This window comes from Aulostomus chinensis, chromosome 19 (assembly GCF_037954235.1).
Source record: "Aulostomus chinensis isolate RoL2024-O1b breed Wild chromosome 19, RoL_Achi_v1.0, whole genome shotgun sequence".
Classification (NCBI taxonomy): domain Eukaryota; kingdom Metazoa; phylum Chordata; class Actinopteri; order Syngnathiformes; family Aulostomidae; genus Aulostomus; species Aulostomus chinensis.
Window position 1 is genome coordinate 17686687 of NC_141338.1, and position 25305 is coordinate 17711991.

Sequence of the window (25305 nt, forward strand, 5' to 3'; positions counted from 1 at the left end):
CCTTCAGCATGTTTTTGCGCGTTTGCTTGAAATGGTCAATGATCTCGATGGAAACGGTGAAGAAGAAGAGAAGAAAAAAAAAATTGCAGCAGGAAGTAGGAGCAGTCTAGCAGAGACTGATCTGTAGCGGCAGCAAAGGTCTGCATCGACTGACAAATGGTTTCCTTTACAAGTCACAACTGTGCTGTGGCAAACAAATCTAACAGGACTAACTGGATTTGTATTAAAGTCCAAATGGCCTTATTTTGAACCCTGCAATGGAAAGAAATCCTTTAATAAAGACCAGCAGCTACAAATAGAAGCAGTGCAGTTCCGTGTTTGACTAAGACAGAAACACGAGAGTACCTTGACCCGTTCCTGGACCTGCAGTGGACGCAAACTGCCTCTAGAAAGGACACCACCCAGAGGAGAGCATAAAGAAACACAATTCCATCCATTGCCTCAATTATTAAATGCCTGCATGGAAGTAATCTTTCTGAGATGCAAGTGCAACACGTTCCTGTTTCCAAAATGTCAGTACTTGACTAACAACAATTCACAAAATGTGAAGCCATCAAAGAAAATAAAACAGAAAATACAGGAGCGACCTGTTTTGTGTGCGAACATAATGCAATCAGAGGACTTATTGTATTATTTGAATAAAATTAAGCCTCTCTTTTTCTTTCTTGTTTTTGTGTATTTGTAAAGCCACCCCAGCAAAGAAGCTCAAATTAAAAAAAAAAACAACTAATAAAATGAAATAAAACATTTTCTTTTGAGTTAAAGGATACACAAAGGGCTAATCAGTGACAAAAGCAAACTATAAAAGGCGGAGTCTTCAGTAGGTGTAAAAATCAAACAAAGCTGAGAGCAACAACAACAATAACCAGTGCAAACTGTAAGGGAGAAACGAAAAAGTGTCCAAAAAAAAAAAAAGAGTTGAATGTAGAGACACCAAAAGTCCAGAGTTGTGCCAGCAACACCGGGGCTACGACAAATGCTCTTCTTAAATAATGTTGCTCAAAGATAGCATCAAATTAATAGAAGAAGAAGAAAGTAAAATGTTCTTTTCTTTTTTTTTTTTTTTGCCGTGCCAGCAGTCCGCCACTTCGGTGTGAATAGAACGATAACTTTGAACAGACAATCACGAAGATGTGACAGATAAATCCCAATGTCTGCTTTTCTTTGAAAAATGACCCCCAAAAAATGGAATAATGGAAGGATTTTTTTTTGTCGTTGTACAAACGTTGTATTTTTAACGACTAGAGAGGATTAATTTAGGAACTGAGAACTTTCTCTATACATGCACATGTCGTCGACAAGACCAGGACCAGGACCAGAGCCCGGAGATAGTCTTGGTAAGGGTACCATTGCAGTATTTACCAGGGGTGGGAAAAATATGAATGTCCCAATATATCTTGATATATTTTCTTGATATGTCAATATTCCAGCTCTCAAAATCATTTTTTCAGGTAATAATTAAAGTTTTAAATGGATTGCAGATACAGCACAACTTCACCTCCGTTCTTGTAGGTGTTTTTGCACAGCTACTGTGTTTCAGATCATTTAGTCACTCAGTTACTCAGTCGTGAGTGAGGCTGTCACAAACCAACATGGCGGGGAACCTTCAAATGCCGTTTGGAGGCACTTCGGCTTCTCAAGGAAAAGGGAGAACTAAAACGAGTTGTGCCAAGAAAATGCATTTAGCGAACCTCGTCTCACTGCCATCAGATATTCAGGGAGCATAAAAAACCAACGAGCAAGACACCAAACCTGTTCCTGTGGAACATCACAACACATCAGGATATCGTGATGCCACCGTATCAAGTACGCAAGTATCGTGTCATGAGGTCCTGGCCAACACCCTCCCTCAGTATTTACAGACAGCAGTGGGAGTTTTTCTTTTATCAAAGTTTGTTGGCATATAAAATCTTTATGGTTTGTGTCGCCAGATTTAATTACAGGCATATTAGTTGACATCTTCTTCCGAGTTTATTACAATGAGAGTTCAAGTTACTGGTTGCATTTGAAGCCATGAATTTTTATCTCCACTTGAGCAATACTGCCACGGTTGTGCACTTGACCTAAAGTCTGGAGTCGGCAACGTCCAAGACTGAGTAGAACTGCAGCTGATTCCAAGACGAGACCGGGACAAGACCAGTCCTGAGACCAAGACTGATGTTGCATGAGTGTCTGACATTAAATATGGATCGAATAAATAATTCCATGGCACAAGACACTGAGCCCCTAATTGCTCCTGATGGCCCTGTGATGGATTGGCGACCCGTCCAGGGTGAACCCCGCCTCTCACCCAATGTCAGCTGGGATAGGCTCCACCCCCCTCCCCGTGAGCCTTAAGGGGTAAAGTGGTATAGAAAAATGGATGGATGGATGGAATTTCATAGCATCGCAATTATGAACAGCATGAATGTTATCGGACAGAACGACTCACATTCTGATACAACAACATGTTCGGCGGGAGTCAGAGGTCAATTCATCCACCATTTACAGGCGAAACAGTCACAGTGGAGTCTGCCACTGCAGGGACAACCACTCCTGCTTAGCCCCGAGGGCTAAGTTGAACAACGGATAAATAATGTGATCATGAGGCTTTTAAAAGCTTCGAAATGTTATCAGGCCAAACGGATCAAATTGTGACAGAGTCACGAGTGACGCTCAGCTCAATCAATCTTTTGTTCTCCTTCAGCTGAAGCATTCATGACAGACTTCCCTACAGTGAAAGTCATCTTCCTCGTGCTAGCTTTGAGAGAATCACTTGCCCTCAGTTGTTTTGTTTTCTTTAAATGGTTTTCATTGTGTTTTTAATTGTCTTGTAATAATTGTGCTTCAAAAGGCAAATGGCAAACGCATCAATTTCATTCCTCATTCTTTGAATCAAGCTGAAGCCATCGCTTTCCGTTTGATCGGCTCATCAATTCGTCAACTAACGAACCCGTGTACATTTACCAGTGGACATGTTATAGCAGGCCAGTGTGAAGGTGTGTAGGCTGGTGTGTGTTGTTCATTTTACACTCTAGTGGAGCTATTCCCCTGGGGGACACACTTACTCCCATTCAGTACCGCTTGATTTTAGTATGCATATGGGGGTGGGGTGGATTTACAGTAACATAGATTGTTGGTGGAATAAGATGTTTGTGTTTTTGACAGAAGAAGTGAAGGCGTGCGGGTTGATGCCGCTGTTATCCAACACTGATGATGTATACAATGTCTGCCAAAGCCTCCAGCAACAGGAAAAGGGGGTGGTGGGTGGGTGGGTGGGGGCGGGGGGGGGGGGGGCAGGTAGGAGATTATAAATTTTAATTCGGAGCAATGGGGGGTGGAGTGGAGGGGGGGGTGTTTCTAAAAATACCACATACCACAAACACGCATACATACAGTTTTAAAAGGTCCAGTTGGATCTCTTTTGTGTTTTTGTTGTGATCACCCGGACAACAGAATAACACACTTAGTCTTTGCTGCAGGGCCGAGCCAGCTAGGCTCCAGAAGCTGCTAATAATAGTCCGCTCATTGAGTTTCGTGTTGAGTACGGAGGGTTGCATTTCTGCGTGTGCAATAGGGACAAGTGCCCGGGGTAAAGAGCCACGATTGCAACTTTTCAACGCATGCATCATCATCCTGCACAGCCTCTGCAGGGACTTCTTTTGAGGATGACCTAGCAATCGAGGGAAGAGGGCATGAAATTGCCCCTCTGTGATAGTTAAGAGGTTGTTGCACTGAATAAGTGGAATACTTCTCACCAAGGGGTTTGCCTGCATTCTGGTACGAGCAGCTCTACTCGCCGTCCACATTTTCAAATGATGATAAATGGAGTCAACCAGAAAAACACATAAGGCCTTTGGTTGGCTTTACAGGAGCTGCATTATCATGCTTACAGTAATAATTTGTGAACAGCTTTCCACTGAGTGCCTGGACGAGAAAATTTAGAGGAAATAAAAGCAGGAGAGCAATGATTTAAGTGGACCCTGGTACATGAAATTGACTGTACATTCACAGAGATCTCTTACTGCGGCGAACGCCTGCTTGCACTCCTAATGGTTCCTTAAAATGATGAGAAAGAGGGGAGAGGGAGCGGAAAATGGAAGTGTTATTCTAAATGGTTTTTAGAGGAATGCCTGTCAAGTAGAACAGAGGGGGGGACGGCCAGCGTTGAGTCTGACTGCGTGACATCCTTCTCTTGTCTAAACTCTCGACTGCAGGGGTAGGGAACCATGTGCCATGGAGAGCCGTGTGTATGCAGGTTTTCCTTCCAACCAAAACAATTCCATTTCCGGCTCAATATAAAGAGCAAGATTGTTGTTCCCTGTTGTATTCCCCCAAAAACCTTCTTGCTACTTACGTGGCAAGACTTAAATTCAGGCGTTCCGAGTGAAAATAAGCGTTACAACCGCTGTCACAGGGCCGGTTTCAAAATCTAAGGCGATGCCATACTCAGAAAAAGAAATAAAACAAGCATTCAAGTTGTTTTGATTTGGGTTGGTTCAGACTTGTTCTTGATGCATCATGTGAACAATGGACAGCTTTACTGGAAAAATAATTGAAACAGTTACATTTGCTTTGAAATGAGAAGTCTCTACAGTATTGGTGCCTAAAGCAGGGTTTTCAAAGACACGGAGGGCCTCTCAGTACACAGAGACCAGAATAACTTGACACTTCATCACTGCATTGCCTATGGCGTCACCATTGTGGCCAGCTACCTGTTCAGCAAAGCCAGCCTTATTTGGCTGTTTTACATAACGTCAGAGAACACGACTACATGTTCCGAGTCTTTATTGGTTTCACACTATTGAGTCATATTCCCGCAGGCTGACAACCTTGGGAACACCATTAACCATGAATGAAAACACAAAATCAGGGGAAACACAGCAATTTGCTGCTGGCACGTCCAACCTCGGACCCACAAACGAGCGGTTGGAGCTTCGCTATCAACAACATACATGGACGAGTGAAAGCTTGGCGACTCCGCTGGTAACTTCCTTGGTTTTATTTTAGCTCAACCAGCAATACCACCCATTTGTATCCAAGAAGCAACAGGGGGAAAAAAACAAAACAAGGTAAGTCCTCGTCTCCCCGTTATGAGAACAGGATCAATCAGTATTTATTACCGGGTTTCGTAACGTCTTAAAAAAATCTGTGTGTACATATGTGTAGTGGGAAAGGAGTATTAGAGAGTATGAAAACCTGTCAAATTCCACCCACGCTACTGTAGCTCTTCACCATACTGACAACCAAATCATGCACGTTCAGGCCCCTCTACAAGATGTCCTTTAACATTCGTTCACCCTGAAACTGCCCTACATTTAAGATTTCCTGGTGCAGGAAAAAAAAACCCAAACGAAACATCCCAGTAATCCCAGTTGCGCTCACCTGTTTTTTTTTTTCTTTCTTCTGTTTCTTCCTCCCTGGGAATTTTCACTGAATTTCATTGGTGTTCTCAATATACTGAGTTGATTTTTTTTCTCCTCTTCAATTTGTCATTTAGGCACTGAATATGACAGTAAGTCAGGTTATTTCCTGTGTTCCTAAATTACTTAACGCCTCACTAGACGCTCCCTGAGCTACTGAGCCTCCTGTCTCACACTGCTGGCAAGGAGCGCGGCACTCTGACAGGTGAAACAGACAGAAAAAAAAACCCATTTCTGAAGGATAAATGCCAGTTTGAAACTCTGTAAAACTGTCAGTACTTCCAGAGGAAATTAAACTGTTGTGCTCCAAGTGGCTGGTTTGAGGAGAAGCTATCACCGAGTGTGACTCAACCGTCTTTGCTGAGTCATCTGTTAGCATCAAGGTTTTATCTAAAAAGCATATTAAGTGGGTGTCATTTCACCTTTAGAATATGCTTGGACAACTCAGGTAAAGGTATATAATTCTTGTTTTATGTGAAATAACTTGCTTCCTAAAAATAAAAAATTGGAAAGACGCTGAGCTAATTAGCTAGCTTAGCAGGCTAATCGCAGCCTCACAGCTAAGCTAGTGTAGCATGCGTGGATGCTGCTGTAGCATCATGAGAATAACAAGCTTATTTCTTTGAGCTGCAGCAAACTATCGTGTATATACTGCAAAAATTCAGGAATTAAAAAAACAACAACATCTATTTAGGGTTGGAAGATGTATGTGTTGTGAGAACAAAGTTATTGATAGCTGACCAGTTATTGATCGCTGAATGTGTTCTTCACATCTGGATTTGTAATGAATGAATTAAAGAATCCTAACCGATCACAATCTTCTTTGCAGTGAGAAGAAAAAAATAAAAGAACACTCAGACAAGTTTTGTTGTCGACCGAATCCATTAAACGATGAAACAACACCGATAACTGAAGATGAACTGTGCTGAAGGTACAAATTAGAAGATGAAAAGCTGAGAAAATGAAAAAAAAGAAAAAAAGAAAATAAACAAGCAACCCTGAGCAGTGACAATTAATGACCAATGTTGCTGTGAAGAAAAATTCAAATTATCTGACGATTATGTGCTATTAAGAGTTATTACATTTAAGTTATTTTTGATAGTGTACTTTTTGGTACATTGATTTTTTTTTTTTTTTAATTCAAGGAACCCAGCCAGAAGCGATTCATAAATAGATTTTACACTGCAGAGCCAGAGTGTGTATTTTTGTGGCGTCTCAGAGCTCTCATCTCAGAGCCGTTATGCGGACAATGGGAATTGTGTGATCATTGGGCATTGTAGTGAATCCAGAAATAGACAGACACCTTTAAAGCATCAGTAGCAAACCACTATCTCATACTTATTTTTGTATTGCCATACTATATTGATTGGCATCAATAATAGCAAGTTTACTCTCATTCCATTTTGAATTTCAGCCCAAAAGAGACAGAGTTGAACGCACAGAGATCCCTCCCTTCACCTGATGTGAGTACTCTGCGTTTTATATTGACTGATGTAAAAAGATGCAGGTTCAATGTCAATGTTCTTTACTTGTCTTTTTCTCTGTGTTTTTTTTTGTGTGTGTGTGCTGGGAATGGTGCAAATCTTGGAGGAAAATAAACAAATCTAGCATGTCTGGCTGCTTTGTCCTGCGAATAGGAGCACAGAAGTGAAGAGTATATGCACTGCTCACACCGGCCCGGCCCTAAAACCATCTGCTACGACTTGGAAACATTCAGAAATTAACTCCAGGGTGGTTACCCCCACTGCCAGCATTTGTAGCAGTGAGTTAACAAAACAGAGCCAGATATTTGGGCCTGACAATATGGAAATTTGATCCCCACCCTGCCCCCAACGGCCGCCCCCCCCCCCCCACACACACACACACACACACAAATATTGACTCAAATTTCTGTCTGTATTTGAAATTCAAAATAATGCAGTTGCTTTTGGGCTTTGTGATATGACAAAAATGTCTTAGCCTCATAATGACCGTGATGTAGCACACGTCCAGCAAATTCGGTGAATAAATCGTTCATGTATAAATTACAAAACGTTTCTTTCACACATTTTAACTGCCACATGGAAAACGTTTAAAATGTAAATATCCTTTAAATCACAACACCAACTTCTTGTGGATTTTCAAATTTTTTTCTCGATGGTGAAAATTGAGGTCGAGTTTTGGCAGAGGGATGTTACCAAAGCAGCGTTTTTCTCCAGTCACGCATGTAAAAGATGCCCCTCGCACCGACTTTTAAGTTCAAGTCATACCAACATATCTTCTCCATAGTCTTTCTCTAGAATTCTTATACATTTTGAATCAAGATGTTTCTTGCTCCCTCATTCAAACCTCTGCTCGCCCACGTCCTGCTGCCCCGCCCCACTCCTGCTGGAGCCCCTTTCATGTACCTTTCACCTCTGCTCCTGCACACACAGCCTCCCTGCCTCCGTCCCCCTCGTGACCAACACAACTTGCCTGACTTGTCACATTCTGTCATCGTCACCAGAGACTTAAGTGCCCCATGTCATGTCTTCCACCTGCCACGTCCAAGTAGAAAGAGGTTGTTGTCCCCATCGTGCCCACTCTTCACCTTTCCCCGAGCCAGCTGTGCTTCAACCACGTGGCTCGAGACCCCTGGTGGTCAAGCACGGATACTGCAGTTCTCAACACCTCTGCGGATCACCACATGACGGAGCATGGTGTAGAAAAATTTCTGCGTATGAGACATTACACGCACCTGCTTACTTCAGCAACATAACTCTGGGATTGTTGTGCACACCGCCACCAACGACCTCGAGAACCAACAGCCAGACTCCGGCTGAAGCGCTATTGTACCAGGAATAGGGACGTCCCATTCATGGTTGACTTCACGTGACAAAGCGACACTCTCCGCCCAGACCACTTTAACTCCTTTGTTTTATTTATGAACACTGAACTCGCCCGGCATCCCAGCAAGGCATTTTTTTAATACGATACCAGGAGAGAACTTCCTCTTGTCACAAGGCCTCAAAATCAATCTATCCTGTTGAGAGATGCACGTCACAGGCGGCATCTACCACAGTTATCACAGCTAATTGTTATTCTTGGCCCAACAACCACAATCTCGGAGACTGTCCCCAACACGATAGCTTCCCTGCAGGCAGGCTCCCTGGTAGGCACATCCCATTTGATTAATGACTTTATTAAAACTTGACAGCATGTTTTTAACTTTAAACATGGCTGGATGAAAATAAGATGAGGTTGAGTAGCTGCTATATTGAAAAAAAAATGTTGTTATGGTAACAGCTATCAGTTGGTGCATAGAATTTTTATTTTGAGTGTACAGCAGAGCTAAAGCTCTTTGAAATAGACCCTCAGATTCATGTGACTGATTATGACTGTGCGATGATTACTGGCCATTTTAAACATCCTTGTTGATACGAGAAATAAAAATAACTTGGTCTTCCTCGAGAACGTTGCCGTTTCTTGGTAAGCGAAAGAAAGTTTTGTTGTTCGCAACACTTTTACAGAGGAAATGTCCACTATAAAACAGTCAAAAGCAATCCAGCAGCCTTTCTCTCTGTGGTATCCTTCTCTCTGCCAACATCAGTCAGTGATATGGAAATTTTATTCTGAAATCTTAAGATATCACTGAAGAAATACCAGTCAGACTTAAAATTAAAAAAAAAGAAAAGTCAGTAGTCTAGCCAGTAAAAGCTCCGCGGAGGAACTGCCCCGAATGTCCCACAGGCCAAACTTTAGAAAGTTGAGTGTAAATAACGAAAAAACTAATTCAAAAGGAATATTCCGATTTTTACAAGAGGAGCCAGCACAAATGCTGTTGAGAATTGAAAAATACAAGTGATTCAGCTCAGTAACTCTTTTCACTGTGGATAAACTCATCAAGTGCAAATACCTATTAAATATCCTTCTACAAGCCATCACCTCTTCCTCATTTAACACGCCTCAGCGAGCAAACAGAGCTGCTTTGTTGAAGATGGTGTCATTTCAATGTCAAAATCCTCACGATTCTTAAAATGTCCTCCATCTCAAATCTTCCAAGTCTTGCAAAAGAAGTATTACAGATAATCAATAGTTAACGGCTTCCCCCAAAGCCCTGAAAATGGCATGGTATCAGGCTACTTAGCAAGAAATCTGGATTCATCAATATTAATGCATCAGTAACTCCAAATCCACATCAAAACTGACATTTATTGGAAACTTAGCAGTTTTGTGGGGGGAAAAATAATACCTGGATAATTTTCCAGTCTGGCTTTACGTGAGTGGAGAGGGACAGAGAGGTGGAGGTGCTGCAATGGCCGTCCCTGAATAAACAGTTTTCAGTTAATGATATTTCCTCGTCTTAACTTAACATCAGCTTAATGGTAATACTTATATCACACTAAGACTATTCAAATATTTGAAAAATGCTATATGGTAAACAGAAATCCTCAAATAAACTCAGTGACCGTCGCGCCCTTACGTGTTCTGGATGCGACGGGACTTTCACGCTGCACTTGACACGATTGTTCGCATTAGTGAGCTGTTTAGGGGCCGATGAAGGAAGACCAGGCTCAGATTATAATCGTCTGTCCCTGAAGAATAATAGTCAAGCTAGAAACATCAGTGCGGCCCCGCAGAACCCTACATCCCAGCAGCTGCATCAAGTGAACAGCAGAATCAGCCTGCGACTTCACAAGGATCAGAGACGAGCTGATCTACAAACAGGCTTTTGCCTTAAGTAGGTTAGAATACAGTAAAATACTGTTGCAGACCTGCACCACCAGTCAGATGGATCCAGAATGCTGCTGCCAGGGTTGTAACAAAGACATACTGGCTACCAGTTCCTCACTAAATGAACTTCAAAATCCTATTGCTTTTTCATAAATCACTGAACCGCTTGGGTCCAAGAAACCGCTCAGATCCTCTGACCCTTTATGATCTCTGCACACCTCTCAGGTCTGTCTATTTCAAGTTTAGATTCTAAATAATTAGTCTCTCACTGAAAACCAAGCTAAAAAATAAACATACATACGTTGATACATTAAAAAAAACAAACTGTTTTGAAGCTTTTTTCTAATTTAGTTAACTGTCCTTTTCCTGTGTGCTTGTTTTCTCACTTGTCAGTGAAGCACTTTTTAAACGGCCAATTGTATGAAATGTACGACACAAAAACAATTGCCTCGCCTCGCTCCTCTTTTCAGTTCACAGCTGTGCGAACCCACTTTAATATGCTCCTCCTCTTCCACCCCAACATCTACTCCACTGTGACATTCACTCGGTTCTACAAGGGAATACTTGCACCCATTGCCCATAGCTCCACTACCTCATAGCCCAATTTGTGCCGTCATTGTTACCGTGCAGCCCAGTGTTGGATTTAGCAGAGGTAATGGCTTGGTATTCATTCTGGGACCAGTTTGTTCACTCTTTCTTTGACCAAGTGGGACATATTAGCGCTGTCAGAAATTCCCCACTACTCTAACTTGAGATAAGCCTAACTGTAGCGCTCAGCAGCTCACATTTATATTCAGCACCATATGATGTGAAGACTACATTCGTGTATGGACTCTGATGATCTCAGCAACTTCCAGCATCCAAGTTCAACCTGAGCAGAGGTCTAATCAGCCAGAATAAATGATAACACCTGTCAGGAAGTGCAAGAGCTTTTAAGTTTTGAGTTTATGTCCCCCGGACCGGGTAAAAAAAAAATAGCCAGGGAACAGTTCAAAATGTTTCCTTGCTAGGCTCTAACACCACTCTGTTCCCGTCTTGATAATACCTCCCTGAATCAGCCACGGCAGGCTAAATGTGTTGTGTTTGCTTTTGTTCTTCCTCACTACATCCACAGGGACTGCTGGCACTGCACATAACTGTAAAGAAAGACACAGCCCGGCTTTGCTGGCCAGCGAGATGGCACTTTCATCAAACGGAATCAGGCTGATGCCAGAATCTCAATTATTAATCACCTGGGGTGAGCAACAGCATAGCCCCCCACGCCTTCACCTACAGTAGAAACATTTCAGTGATATTGAAAAGCATTTGTTTTACAGGGGAGAGTCAGAACAATGCTTATATTTTTCTTGTCTCGGTACTAGATGGATACTGTGCATACAAGCTGCCTCTCAACCTCCCCTGTTCTATAGGTCTGAAAATATGTCATAAGCTCCATTTGTTTATGATAAACTATCCTATATTTAGCAGAGAGCATGGCAGCAACTTCAAAGTGATTAGCAACAAATGACAGGATTGGAGTCTATCTAATTATTTTTGTATAAAAATACACGGTACGCATATATTTGTTATGATTTTTTTTTGTTGTTGCACGTTTCACAAAGCATCCAGCTAAGATGCCACTAGCAGTTTCTGAATGTAAATCGTCACAGCGTCGATTTACAAACCCGGCATCAGCAGCATCTCTGAGGATCTATGGCATCCTTGTGATGTTGTGATTCTTTTTTTTTTTAAAGCTAAATCGCAGTCACATTGCAGTATGGAGACGGGTAATTATAGGAAAATAGATGCACAAATTTATCTCCTCCTCGACTACAGTGAATTTATACCGTCATTATTTCTGCTTATTGGCGAAGCAAAGTGCCATTGGATGGATGGCACTAAGGTCACCCTGTGAGGGGTCAACTTAATTAAACTTTGGCTCATGTTTGGTGGGGATCGTGTTTCGATGATTGCTTCCGTATAACAACTCAGACACACTCAGGACCAGTCACATGTTTGTCCTGAGGAAAGTGTCCTGCTGCATTTTCAATCACTTTATGTGCTGTCACGCACAAAGGTATGCTTTGAAACGGGGATGTGACGAATTACTGACACACTGACAGACTTTCAACGAGCTCTTGTCTCACCAGTAAAAGTATCGTAGATTACACACAAAATTTCTGCATTGTCAGGGGCGATTAAAATTATTTGTCCACAAAATCACTTCCAGTGTGACAATCTCGTCTTCAAAATAGACAAATAAATGCGGCGATGCTGCACTATTAGTAATATTATCTTCTGTCAGAACTGGGATTCAGAGCTTTATTCTGAAAAATTCTGCCAGGGAACCAGTCCATGGGAGGTCTTGGCCTCCGATTTACTGGTGTAGACAGCAGATATCCAGTCCCACACTTGTTTCATCTGTTGCTCATTGTTTACAGTCCGTTTCAGGCATTTTCATGAAGGTAAAGGAGGACAAATATAAGCAGTTTGTTTAGAAAGTAGCCAGATATGTCCAAATAAATAACAAAAGCTCATGTGACATTAAATCATCAGACTACGGCCAATATTCCAACCTTGCATTCGGTCCAGCCTCAACACGGACTGTTGAGGAGTGTGTCAAAAGTGACAAACTTTTTTTTTTTTTTTTGCATGAAATCATCCTAATTGGGTCCTAATTGATTTACAATTGGTTTCACCCCTTAATCACAACTGAACTGTAACTTTGAAGTGCTCATCCACTTCCTTGCACAGCCATCCTTTCCCTGTCACTGATTACTTGATTGGGTGTTACTTTACTAAATCATATATATGCAGATTATGTGCACAAATTACATACTAATATATGGAAATCTATCTATGAGGCAGGATGTGAAAGATATTGTTTTTCAAATTGTGTATTATGATGGCCTAAAAAGACGGTCTAAAAATGCATCCCTACTGCTGTCCCTTGCAACTGCGTATAGATCGCCCATATAATCCTTCACAATCCCTAAAACTCCACAATATATGAATAAATTATATCTTAACTGTAGCTGCGAAACTTTCCCTTTGAGCACTAAACAAGAGGAAAGGCTAATAAATGGCTGTAAGCGTAATTGCCTTTCTGATTTAGTGGTGCTCAAAGAGCTTTATAACGTTATCCTCTTCACCCACACGATGGGAGGAAGTTGTCATGCAAGGTGCTAATCTGCTAACCAGGAGCAGTCAGCTCAAGTATCTTGTTCAAGGACACTTTGGCATGCAAGAATGGAACCAGTGACCTTTACTGTTTACTCTCCGATTCATGTTACTACCCCATGGTGCACAATTCACTCTTTCTCAAATGAATTCTTGTTCTATGCAAAATAATTTTCTAAAACTGATACATAATAGAGGCAGCACGGTGGTGCAGTGGTCAGCACTGTCTCCTCACAGCAAGGAGGTTCCGGATTCGAGTCCCGGCTCCATCACAGGATCTTTCTGTGTGAGTCTCCATGTTCTCCCTGTGTGGGTTCTCTCTGGTACTCCAGCTTCCTCCACAGTCCAAAGACATCAAGAGGGGACGAGGCTGATTGGATACTCTAAATCAGGGGTGTCCAAACTACGGCCCACGGGCCAACTGCGGCCTGTGGTCCGATTTTAATTGGCCCACAGCATATTCTAAAAATATAATGGAATATGGCCCACACATGGAACTTGACTTTAACCTCTTAAGCAGCACTGTACCGCCACCGGCACAGTGTGTAAACAACGTCCGAATACGATGGATTTTAGCGGCAACATCTGATCATGTTATACCTCATTCAAAACCTGGTGGTGTAACGATTAATGAACACCCAATCACGATGAATAACGTTACTTGTAGCCGGAGTTGAGTTAAAATGTTGCTAGGCAACCAGCAAGCAATACCCACATACTAACTTTGTGCTCCCACCGTCATCACCGGCATTTAACTTACTCCGTAAGACTCCGAAGAACTAGAATTGACAGTATTCCCTGCTGAACTCTTTATCTTCAGCGTATTACTGGAATGCTGGCACCACTCCACAATCACAGTCACCATGTTAACTTCCCCCTCTCTCTCCCTGTAGCTAGCAGCCAGTATTACTTTGATCTCCGCGACACTCCTTCTCAGTCACGGTGACGGTCTGCTGAACACGTCAATAGCACGCTGAGCCAATCAGTGCCTGGGTCGTTGAGCCGCAGGACTGAAACCCCAACCAGACCCCAGTTTACAGAGCGGACCATGCGTCACTTGATTGACACTTGACACCAGCCTATGCCATTATTTCCAAATATAAAGTAGATATTCTTTTAGCCAATAAACACACTAAAAAAAAAAGTACAGAGAATGAGGGGATCAGGTTTCATGGGCAAAAACAGGAGGCTTGCGCACCGGTGGTGCGTAAAGTTAGCTTGGCTGCGTAAAGCAGTGCTGTAGTCGTTGAAGCCGGTGAATGTGGCAGAGCGAGAGAAAAGATGGCCAGTAAGTGATTTTTCGCCAGAGGAAGACGCTGAAATGGTGCTTCAGCTGTCCGTTCGGACATTCGGACACCTGCGGTTGACCGGGCAGACATCGAGCAGTGTTTGCAGGAGTGGACCCAGACTTGGAGCTATGAGTGACCGATCCAGTTGTTCCAGATGTGTGTTCATGGACAAACAATAAATAGTAGGCTGTGCTGAGTTTGAAATGCTGTTGTTTACTTGCCTGATTTGCATGAGGAATGTGTGAATTAGCTGCGTCAGAGGGGGAAGGGTCAATTAATTAATAATTCATATGTTAATAAGCCTTATTATCTAATAAATTTGTACTCATTAATTAAAGTCGATAACATTTTCTAACAAATGTTAGTTGGTGTGCTAATAAGCCCAATAACCTATTTGCATAACAAGTCTGAAATATCCTCATCCCCTACCCCCCTTTCCTTCAGTGCTGTGAAGAGGATCACCATCCTGACGAAGGAGCAATCTGAGCCTGTTGTTTTGAGAATGAGCTGCCAACCCTTAAATGAAAAAAAATTGTGGAAAGCTGTGTTTTTTCTTTTCTTCAAGCATATTCAATTATCAAGCATAATTAACCTACAATTGATTGATTTTGCTAACTTTAATACACTATCACCTCTAGTGTGTGGCCCGTCTGTTTGTATATTTTCTTGTATGTGGCCCACAGTGAAAAAAGTTTGGACACCCCTCCTCTAAATTGACCGTAGGTGTGACTGTGAGTGTGAATGGTTGTCTGTCTCTGTATGTTGGCCCTGTGATGGACGGGTGACCCGTCCAGGGTGAACCCCGCCTCTCACCTGAAGGCTGCTGGGATAGGCTCCAGCCCCCCCGCGACCCTTAACCGGAATAAGCGGAAGAAAATGGATGGATGGAGGATAAATAATAGAACGGATGTGGTAGTTTGAGGTTACACGGTTAAATTACCATGATGTTGTGCTCAAGGCGTGAATCTATGATCCTGTGTGTGTGTGTGTGTGTGTGTGTGTGTGTGTGTGTGTGGTCTTGAATTGAAGCACATACATCACGGACAATATCAAGATTGGCTCGCAGCTTAGTCAGCTAATGAATCCTTCATTTGATTGGTTACATCCTTTATTTGTGAAGAAAAAGTTTAGATATCATCAACAGACTTTTGACGTGACAAGTGAATGGTCTTTCAAATTAAAGGTATTGAACATAAAAACTCTCCACAAATAACGCATAAGCAATCTCTTCTTAAGTGTCTTATGAAAACCAACACTGAACAACTGATGCGTGAAGAGGCTATGGTCACCATATGCCAAGTAAGAATGACATTATTTCTTGTTTTAGACATTGCACTTTGTTAACATGCGCATAAAAAACAATGTTATGTTTCCATCTCAGAGAGTTCAAACTTAGTATTTCATCTACCAATTTTCTGTCCTTGTTCAACTGTGCAGACGCTCCTTATTTCTGTCAATATGCTTATGTTTTCGACATAAGCAGGAACACTCAAAAGCTATCAATTTCTGTACTCTGGCAGCAGATAATGAGTGGATGACACATCTCTGACACCACTGTCTCTCAGGGGGCATCAAAGAACACCTCCCTCCACTCACACGAGCCTCATGTTTTTATTCTCTGGCTTTGACTATCAACAATGATCATTGCTGACACGAGGAGAATGGAGAGAGCTTAGCTGTCAAGAGACCAATCATCAACTGGGAGAACTCTTCCCAGTACAGTCACCATCACCTTCCAGTCTGGCACTATCTCCAGTGGCCAGGAGGAACCCACACAGCTGGGATGCACTCATCTCACCTCACAGCGGTACCCATCACCTTCCAGTCCGGCAATATCTCCAGTGGCCAGGTGGAACCCATACAGCTGGGACGCACTCATCTCACCTCGCAGTAATGGCAGCGCCGCCTATGGGAGAGGAGGTGCATCTACAGAAGGCAGTTGGGACATTTCCTGTCTCATTCCTGCCTGGCTTCTTCTGAAGTTTCCCTAAAGCATGTGTTTTTTATGAAGTCAGAGGTTGACTGTAGCTTAATGGACCAAGGTTGGGCCAAGAAGCTCCATTCAGCCCTGGGACATCTCCCCTATCCCCTGGAAGCCAAAGCCCTGGATGGTCACCTGTTGTGCCACCTCACACACAGCAGCCCACCATTCACAACTCTTACCGATTTGAAACTTTGACTCACCTGTCATGCCATTCATTCTCGTTCATTCGTGTCTTAATCAACACACTCCACACATAGATTAGCCTTTCAAGTATCATTTTGAGGTCTCATTTTGCCATTCATTGTGCCTTAAGTCTGCCCTACCAAGTGTCACTTCCTGAGAATTCTGACTCTCCTTTAGATTGCTGGACTCCCTGAGGTTTATCTGGACTTTAAGAATGTCTTCAGTAAGTGCAATGTGAGCTCCTTACCCCAAAGGCCCTATGCCTGTACCATAGACCTCCTCCCAAGATCTGCCATGACTCCCTGTCTGCCTTGGAGATGGAAGCAATGAGCAAAAACAAAGCTTCCTTGCTGCTGGAAACATCAGGCTCCTCCACACCTTTTCTTCAAGAATTACACAGACAAGTCCCTGAGCACCTGTATCACCTGTTGAGGCCTCAGAACATCATTGTTACTGCCAATTTCACTAACTTTTTCAGCATTTCAAATATGAATAGGGGGCTTCTATTTTTTTATCAGCTGGGCTTCATGAAAAATTCTTAGTTGGCACCCATTGCAAACAGCCTTTAACAGCCTGTACTTGGATGATGCCTTGACTTTTCACTGGTCTGAGGGTTCACTAAACTGCCTGGCAGCACCTACACAGAAAAATAGTTCATTATAACTGACTGGCCTATTCCCACCAGAGGTTTTATACTTTTTTTTTATTCATATTGATTCTTTTTCAGGGGCTACAGTTCATTGCGTCTCCCCTATATGCCCTCATATCAATGGGAAACAGGCTAATCTAGAAACCTTGAGCCGAGGAGGCTTTCTAGTCCCTCAAGCTGTGGTTTGCCGCCAAGCTCTAACTCGCCCTACTAGACCTTAAACTCAAGTTAATCATCACGGCTGATGCTTCTGATCTAAGGATGGGGGCAGTTGTCTTCCCACACTCTCACAAAGAGCTTCATCACAATATTTTCTTTTACAGGGAGCTTTTTCCAACACTGACAAACTATGATGTGGGCAACCAAGAGCAGCTCCCCCTGGCTCTGGTGGAGTGGAGGCATTGAGCTGGCATCCCTGGTGTGGACTAATCAGAAGAACCAAGAGTATCAGTCGCTAAAAAGCACATGTCCCATGCTCCTCATTACATACTGGGCCAACGAGTCTGGCTCTCCCTCAGGACCTCCCTCCTCACATCAATTTACATACTCCTCCAAAAGCCATGTACCCAAGCAACATTCCTAATGCTCCTCATTATATAACATGTGCCAGACAAACCAGCCATGACTGACTTGTTTTTGTATTATTGTACTAGATGTTTTATTTGTAACACCTTCCTCATGAGTCGTTTGCTGGATTTACTCCCCGTCTAGTTTCATCTACTTACCTGTGTCGTATTATCAGCTAGACCATCGCTATATAGGTAAAGAGGGGTGAACTCCTGTGTTTCCTGATGTCCTTGTCAGATTCCGAGTGCCAATAGATTACATGCTTCCCAGCCTTTTCTCTCTGGTCTCTGCCTATTTGACACAGGATTTTTTTGTTTCCAGATTTTGTGCTTTGTCCCTGAATGGCTGCGTTTCCCTCTGCTGGCTGACTTCTCATGTAAGGCTTCTTGCTTTTCCAATTAAGATTCTTACTATTCAAACTGCTCCTTTTGTCCTGTGAGTTTTTCTGCAATCTGAGTCTCCGTTTGGTGCTGAATTTTTTCATGCCTTTGATGTGCGGTGGCCTGATGCTTCAATTCTGTCTTAGCAGATTAATTATATATGATTATGAGAGAATTAAATTGTGAGTCCAATATTTTGAATTCACTTTAGAATTAGACATTCAATTGTTGATCAAAGCAATTGCGACAAAAAGATTCATGCGTTGACTACATATGTGCAACTGTGGAGGTATGACTGCTCTCTGCCTTTTCTTGGTATTTTTAGCATATAGCAAATTATGTGGTGTAATTAGCCTTTTAAACATTGATGCAACTAATGGTGAGATAAGCATGTTGTATACTGTAGTACAAGAGCACATTTTTAATGCTTTGAGAAATCGCAAAGATGACCTGGATTTCTTAGTTTTCTGGTGAATAATTGCAATCACCCTCACTCATGAATATGCTCAACGTTAAATCTAAACACATCGACAACACAAGACCGAGCAGATCACACCTCACACATTTAACCCTGTTATTAGTAACGATGAAGACTGATAATCCTGCATCAACATGAAGACAGTGGTAGTAATTTTGACAAGTTTGCATTAGTAATACTGTTAAAACACACACAGGTTCTGAACATACCACATGTCCTCATTGGTGTCTGTACATATATGAGCATTCATGTAACACCCAAACTTGCACAGTCCCCTAAACCCAACAAAATTCCTCCCCCATGTGTGCGCACGCACACATACACATACACACACGCACACGCACAAACTGACTTGTTATTCCTGATAAGATGTGAGCCATGCAGTGCTGATGTGAAGTAATTTTTGCAGGTTAGGAAGTGTCCAATTATTCATGGTCTCTTAAAGTCTTCATCCCATCAAAAGGTGAAAAGACTTCTAATTTCTAATTAAATCCATGCCCAGTTAACCTCAAAGAACCAAGATTATGTTTAGTGTGTTATAATGGATGCAATGCAATCCCGTGGCTATGTCTTAGTATGCTCATAGTTACTGTATATTTTCCATTTTAATGTACAATCTAAAAGTTACAACCTGAATAATTGGAAACATTTACATTTCAAGTCAAACATGTGAACAAAGATTCAAGGGTGCTTAATTGTGATTCAACAGTGTCTTTTTACAGGACACACTTGATAAAAGATTTACCTTTCTGATGAGCCTTTGTATTTTGATTTAGAGTGTCTATTTTTAGGTTGATGCGATGGATCATACCTCACACTCCCTGGAGCCAGAAATTGTGCAAGTACAGGAACCAGTGCCATTGCCAAGCACTTCCAATGCTTCTGGTGTGGCAGCAGGGTTGTAACTCATATAATACTCTTGGAGCTGGGAGCTTAGGTTCTGTTCTGGCTCTGGACTCTTTTTGCGACGCTTCCGCCCCACCATGGATCGCTGCTGCAGCAACCTGGTAGCACCCGGGTAGCGCCGCCACAACACATAGATAATTGTCAAGATTAGGGACATGGTGAAGAAGAGTGCCACGCTGCCCACCACTACTTTGTGCAGAGTCATGTGCTCCATCTCTGGTGGCAGTACGTGAGTGGGTCGACTGCGAGCCACAGAGTCTCTTGGGTCTTTGCTCATATGCCCTGGGAGGGTAGGGTGAGGAATTGGTCGAGGTCTCAATGGTGGGAGTGGACCAAAGGTGTTGGAAGGTGGCAGGAGAGGAGAGCTGCTAGTAGGAGCAAATGTTGGCTCTGCGGTGGCTTCAGAAATCAGCTCCGACATTGGTGAGGGTGTTTCAGTCAGGATGTAATCGGTTTCCTCACAGATACCATGGTTCCTTGTTGCTTCCATAATTTTCTCTCCCTGAAGATACTTTGGGCTGCTGCATATCATAGTGGTGTCTTTACTTCCACGAAAATTTCTCAACCAAGCCACAAGTGGGCATATGCCAGTTCCACAGTCCCACATGTTCCCAGCAAGGCTGATGGAGGTCAGTGAGATCCAGGCTGACACTGCCTCCTGAGACACATTTGAGAGCTTGTTGGATTCCAGGTTGAGAACTTGAAGGTTTGGTAAGCAGTGGAACACAGCAGGGTCCAGTGTCTGGATTTCATTGCCAGACAAATCCAGTTTCTGCAGTGTATACCATGTCCACGGGAGCCCCTGGTTGACCACCCTAATGCGGTTCCATTGTAGATATAGAGACCTCAGATTGGCTAAGCGTGGAAACAGAAAAAAGTTTATCCGTGAGAACTGATTGTGTTCAAGATGCAACTCCATTAGCTTCTGTAGCCCCAAAAAGGTGGTACGGGTAAGAGCTTTGATTCGATTATAGCCTAAGTCCAGAAATTCCAAACTTCTGCACTCCAGGAATGCTCGAATTGGGATGTTGGACAGACCATTTGAGCGTAGGTGTAGGTTCTGAAGCTTTCGCAGGCCATGGAACTGTCCTGGCTGCAGGATTTCCAATTTGTTATAGGACAAGTCCAGACTACGAAGATTAGGAATTCCATGGAATGTTGAATTATGCAGAGATGTGATCTTGTTGGAGCTCATTATTAGTTCTTTAAGCCTACGGACTCCCTGGAAGGCTCGACTGTCGACCGCTGAAATCTGATTGTGGTCCAAGTATATCCAGAGAAGCTGGCTGAGGTGAGCAAATTGATATGGTAGCAGGGTATGCAGTTCATTGTAGCGAAGGGAGAGGCCCTGGCATCCTACTGAAATGTTTTCTGGGACATCTAAGAAACCAGATGAATCACAATGGACAGTTTTCCCCTCACATCGACAGCTATTGGGGCAGGTGCGCTCCCCAAAGCTGAACAATAGGGGGGCCCGCAAGAGAAGGAGGAGAGGAAAGAGGAGGTGCGTCACTCGGCCATCATACAGCTTTGGACCTATAAGAGAATATAAAATGGAGAGAGAAGAGAAGAATTTAAACCAAAATTAGCTAACTCCAGTACCGTAATCCATTAATACCTACGTGAGGAATAATTTGAATTTATCATTAAATACAAGAAAAGCTGACTCATATCAAAAACCTGCAAGGAAAATTGTGCAGATCTTTATAAAAAAGCAAAAAAGCTCACTGAATTTCAGAAGGGCCCTAAGTAGCAAATGTGTTGTCAAACGGGATACGTATCTCTTAAATCCTTTCTTCCTTATCTACTCAGTGAATAAATACGACAGGATGCTCTCACCAGTGGCAATATCAGTCTCTACTCATGTTACTATCACTGATAATAATGAGGAGCAAATAATCTCTGTGTGCTCACAGTCTAAATAAGGTCAAGATCGAATCATTAAATACATATCCCCCCCCCCTCCCAAAAAAAAATCCTCTTCTGATGCTGATGAAATTTGCCTGCAGCCTTGTAATTATTTCCAGACGCTTAAATTCTTGCACTTGTTCTAAACACAGCTTAATATTTTTTTCAACATTTTTGTTATCATTGATCCGGAACCTGGCGCATGCAAAGAAACATCATTAAAAGTTTCTGGAATGTTGTTCTCCTCGAACTGGGGACATCTCAAGGATGAGCATTTGGTTAAGATGTCCAAAGATTTAAGAAACAAAAAGTTGAGGCCGAACAAAACCATGCATAACCACAGATTTGCAGAGCTCTGCACATTCAACTCAGTGTTCAAACGAGCACCTATTTGGATTACTGTTCAATTGGGACCACTGCTGCTCCAAAAGGAAACTTAATTGCAACTGCAGTTTTGTTTAATTTGGTGGTATATCTCTGTTGTGTCCAATTTGCGTATAAGTAGAAAGTCAAAGCAGGGAGAGCAGCAGCGGCAGCAAAGATCCCATAGGGTCCACAACACAGGCAACAACAATGACAACAGAAGTGACATTGATAAAGGAGGTGGGGGGAGGTGGGGCGCAAGATGGCATGAAGACTGAAGCAGCATAAATAAGCCGCTGAATGCCAATGGAGTGTAGAGAGGAAATCAGTGAGGTAATAGAGTGAAGTAGTCTGGCCTCAAACAGTTTATCTTCAGCAGGAATACTGTGCCATACTGATTACGTATTTTTAAGGTCAACCTGGAAGTAAACATTGTCATGGCTTGCCCCAACCAAAACCCTGCTGTACAGGAGTTCTACAATGGATTTTTGACCATTGCCTTAAGCTCTGTGGATGTCACACCGCAGTGAAGTCAATTTGGGTTTTTGTCCTGTCCATGTTTTGTTTTGTCATTTCCTGTTTTATTTTGAAATTTAATTCTCCTCTTGTTTCAGGTCAGTTGTCTTTCCTGTGTCTTGTCTGATTGCTAAGTGTTTCCACCTGTTCCCCATCACCTTGTGTCTATTGTCTGGTCTCCTGTCGTGGAAATTTTTATGGTCACTGCTGGTGAATGAGGAAATAGAGACTTCTGCCAGCCGACAAGTTTTATTTTCTTTGCAAAGAAAAGGTCAGATCAACACGCGAGCGGTTAGGTGAAGAAAAGACATTGAGTATGGGGGAACATGAACATTTATACTTGAGGAACACCCCCAGGTGAGTTTCACATCCTTTGTCTGATGCGGGGGTCGGCACTGCCAGTCTTCACACCATTACGTCTGCAATAGTGATACCAACCCCCCGGATGTGTCACACACCTGGAGTAAACAGTGGGAATTTACATTTATTGTAAAGATAAAGGGACTTGGTAGCTGGGTGAAACTGATTGGCATGAAAATGTAATTACAAGGTCTGGGTTTTTGCATTTTTAACACATACACAGAGGCTTGATATATTTAAAAGCATTAGTTGAGGTATTTCAAGTGTTTGATCACAAGAAAAATGAAATTACAATTACATCTCCCTTTGTCTTGTGCCAGTGTGTTCAGTCCACCTGCCTTCACCCCAGCCCTTCGACCACAGCCTTGATCGGTGGTTTGTGTTTTCCTTCCTCCAAGTGAGAGATTTTTTTGTTGTTGTAAGTTTTTCTTTCTTAGACCAGTCTTTTAGTTAACATTTTCAGAGCTTTTTGTTTCCTCTGCAAGGAGTGATCTTTTGTTTCCTTACCTTTTCATAACTTAGTGCCTCCCGTTATTTAGGAGTGTTTTTGTTGTTTATGCGTTTTATTTCAAGTTCTTGTTTCCTCTGTGGTTGGAGCGATTCATTTAACATTCAATAGCCTATTGTGTTTATTCCTCCTTGTAGTGGAGTGATATTTTTTTTCTTTTCCATAGCCATGCCTCTTCCTGTACAGAAGAGCGGTGACCCTATAAGAAGTTCATAGCCTATATTCTGTTCCTTGAACTTGGATTTGCCTGGAAACCTTAATTAAAGCTTTTATTGAAACACCTGAACCCTGCGCCTGTGTACTGCGTCCAAGCCCGGCCGTGACAGTGGAGAGCAAAGCTTTGAGACATCATAAATAAATACCACTTTTGATTTTCATAGCATAAATGCAATCAATACAACTACAGAGCTAACGTTATGCCATGAGGAACTGCTCTGTAGATGCGGGACCTGACCACAAAGAGTTCCTGCTCTAGATGGTGTCTCCTCATCAAGCTACTCTTTATCAACCGCTGTTAATAAGACACAAATGCTTCAAAATTTGGAATTGTCTTTTCGTACCGATAATTGTCGGACACTCAAGCGAAACATTTTGAAGTCAGCCCCGAAGGCTGTTTCAGTTGGTTTTGTGACGTCAAAGTGTACCAGACTCCCATACACAGACATGCATCCCGCATGCACGTAGCCCTAAACCCGTCCATCCTCAGCTCCTTAAGGTTCACTGCTGTGGGCTGCTCGCCTCATCGTTTCACACTGCACAATGGCTCCTAGAAAATGTTCATTCATGTGAGGGAGCGTTAACTTTGTTTCGTTTTCCTAGAGAGGCAATCACCAGGCAAAAGTGGATAAAGCTGTTGTTTTCTAGGCCGGCAAAAGAAAAATACTTGTCTGTTTTTCACAGCTCTTCATACTGGACTGTTTTCTTAATCTGTGGAGAGGAGTGGGCGTGGCAAGAGGCGTACACAGGGGAGGACAAAGGGAATTGGTAAACTGTTTACATACAGTAGAATGCAAAAAAAGTACCAGGAAGAAAGGGAGCGAGAGGCACAGCACCCTCAAAGCTCTCTCTACAGCCAGTGGTGTCGAGCTGCTCCATAGGAGTCCAAAATCCATTACAAACACCAGGACATGTTTAAAGCTCTCCTTTTTAAGCGAGTGTGAACCACTGACCTTATTTCAGGCACTTAACAAAAAAATACCAAAAACCATTAAAAAAAAACCCCAAAACTTCAGAACCCACATTGGCTTGGAGAAGGGAGTCTTAGGTTTAAAAATGCTGATTTATGTCCAAGTTCTAGGACTAATTCCAATATCACTATAGGACTTTGAGCTGAGCCTGCCATCAAAAACTTTGTTGAGACTGCTTAATCAAACTTAAGATAAACCTTTATTCGTCCCTCAGTGGGGAAATTGGCACTGTTACAACAGCAGAAACAGGAGCAGCAGCAGAAAAATACAGGGGCAATAAATAGCAGACACTATAATTAACTACAATAAAACTATAATACACCATAATAAACTACAATCAACCACATAAATGCTAGCAGCATAAGTGTTGGCTATTGCACAGCAAGTGTTAAATATTGCACACCAAAGATTGTCCAGGGTCTGGTAGGGGTGGTTACTGGGAGCAGTGCTTGTTGTACAGTCTGACAGAAATTATTACTAAATACTGCAAATAACTGGTGACTGGTGACCCGTCCAGGGTGAACCCCGCCTCTCGCCCAAAAGCTTCTGGGATAGGCTCCCCCCATGACCCTTTAACAGGATAAGCAGAAGAAAATGAATGGATGGATGCTGAAAATAAGAATGAAGGCAAAACAATCTCAAGAAAATGAAGACGTGAGATGGCTGCAGGCCCGGCTGAGCATCACGGAGAAGATGAAGAGATGATGTCTATGGGTCAGAAACTTCAGTCACTGAACGCGTTTGAAAAGAAGACAGTGACATAACATTATGTTT

At 42.6% G+C, this 25305-nt stretch overlaps 1 protein-coding gene and 1 long non-coding RNA gene across 5 annotated transcripts in view; one reads left to right on the plus strand and one right to left on the minus strand.

Annotated features, from left to right (window-relative positions):
- Positions 1-25305, minus strand: part of lrrtm4l1 (leucine rich repeat transmembrane neuronal 4 like 1) — a 72244-nt gene that overhangs the window by 28897 nt on the left and 18042 nt on the right. Inside the window, exons 2-3 of one of the 3 annotated variants that reach the window (XM_086187545.1) lie at positions 19595-21225; positions 16341-16448 (exon numbers count right to left, since the gene is read on the minus strand). In XM_086187545.1, the coding sequence (XP_086043671.1) occupies positions 16341-16448; positions 19595-21225 (1739 nt within the window). Of the gene's footprint in view, positions 1-16340; positions 16449-19528; positions 21226-25305 lie in introns of all 3 variants that reach the window. The other 2 variants (XR_015110412.1, XM_086187547.1) reach the window with 2 other exon arrangements.
- LOC147244251 (uncharacterized) lies at positions 4906-18286 on the plus strand. Of its 2 annotated transcripts, none has more exons than XR_015110413.1 (4): positions 4906-5607; positions 6232-6333; positions 6817-6865; positions 17682-18286. It is a non-coding gene; the product is annotated as an uncharacterized LOC147244251 (long non-coding RNA). The 2 variants fall into 2 exon arrangements; XR_015110414.1 differs by lacking the exon at positions 4906-5607 and adding an exon at positions 5617-5850.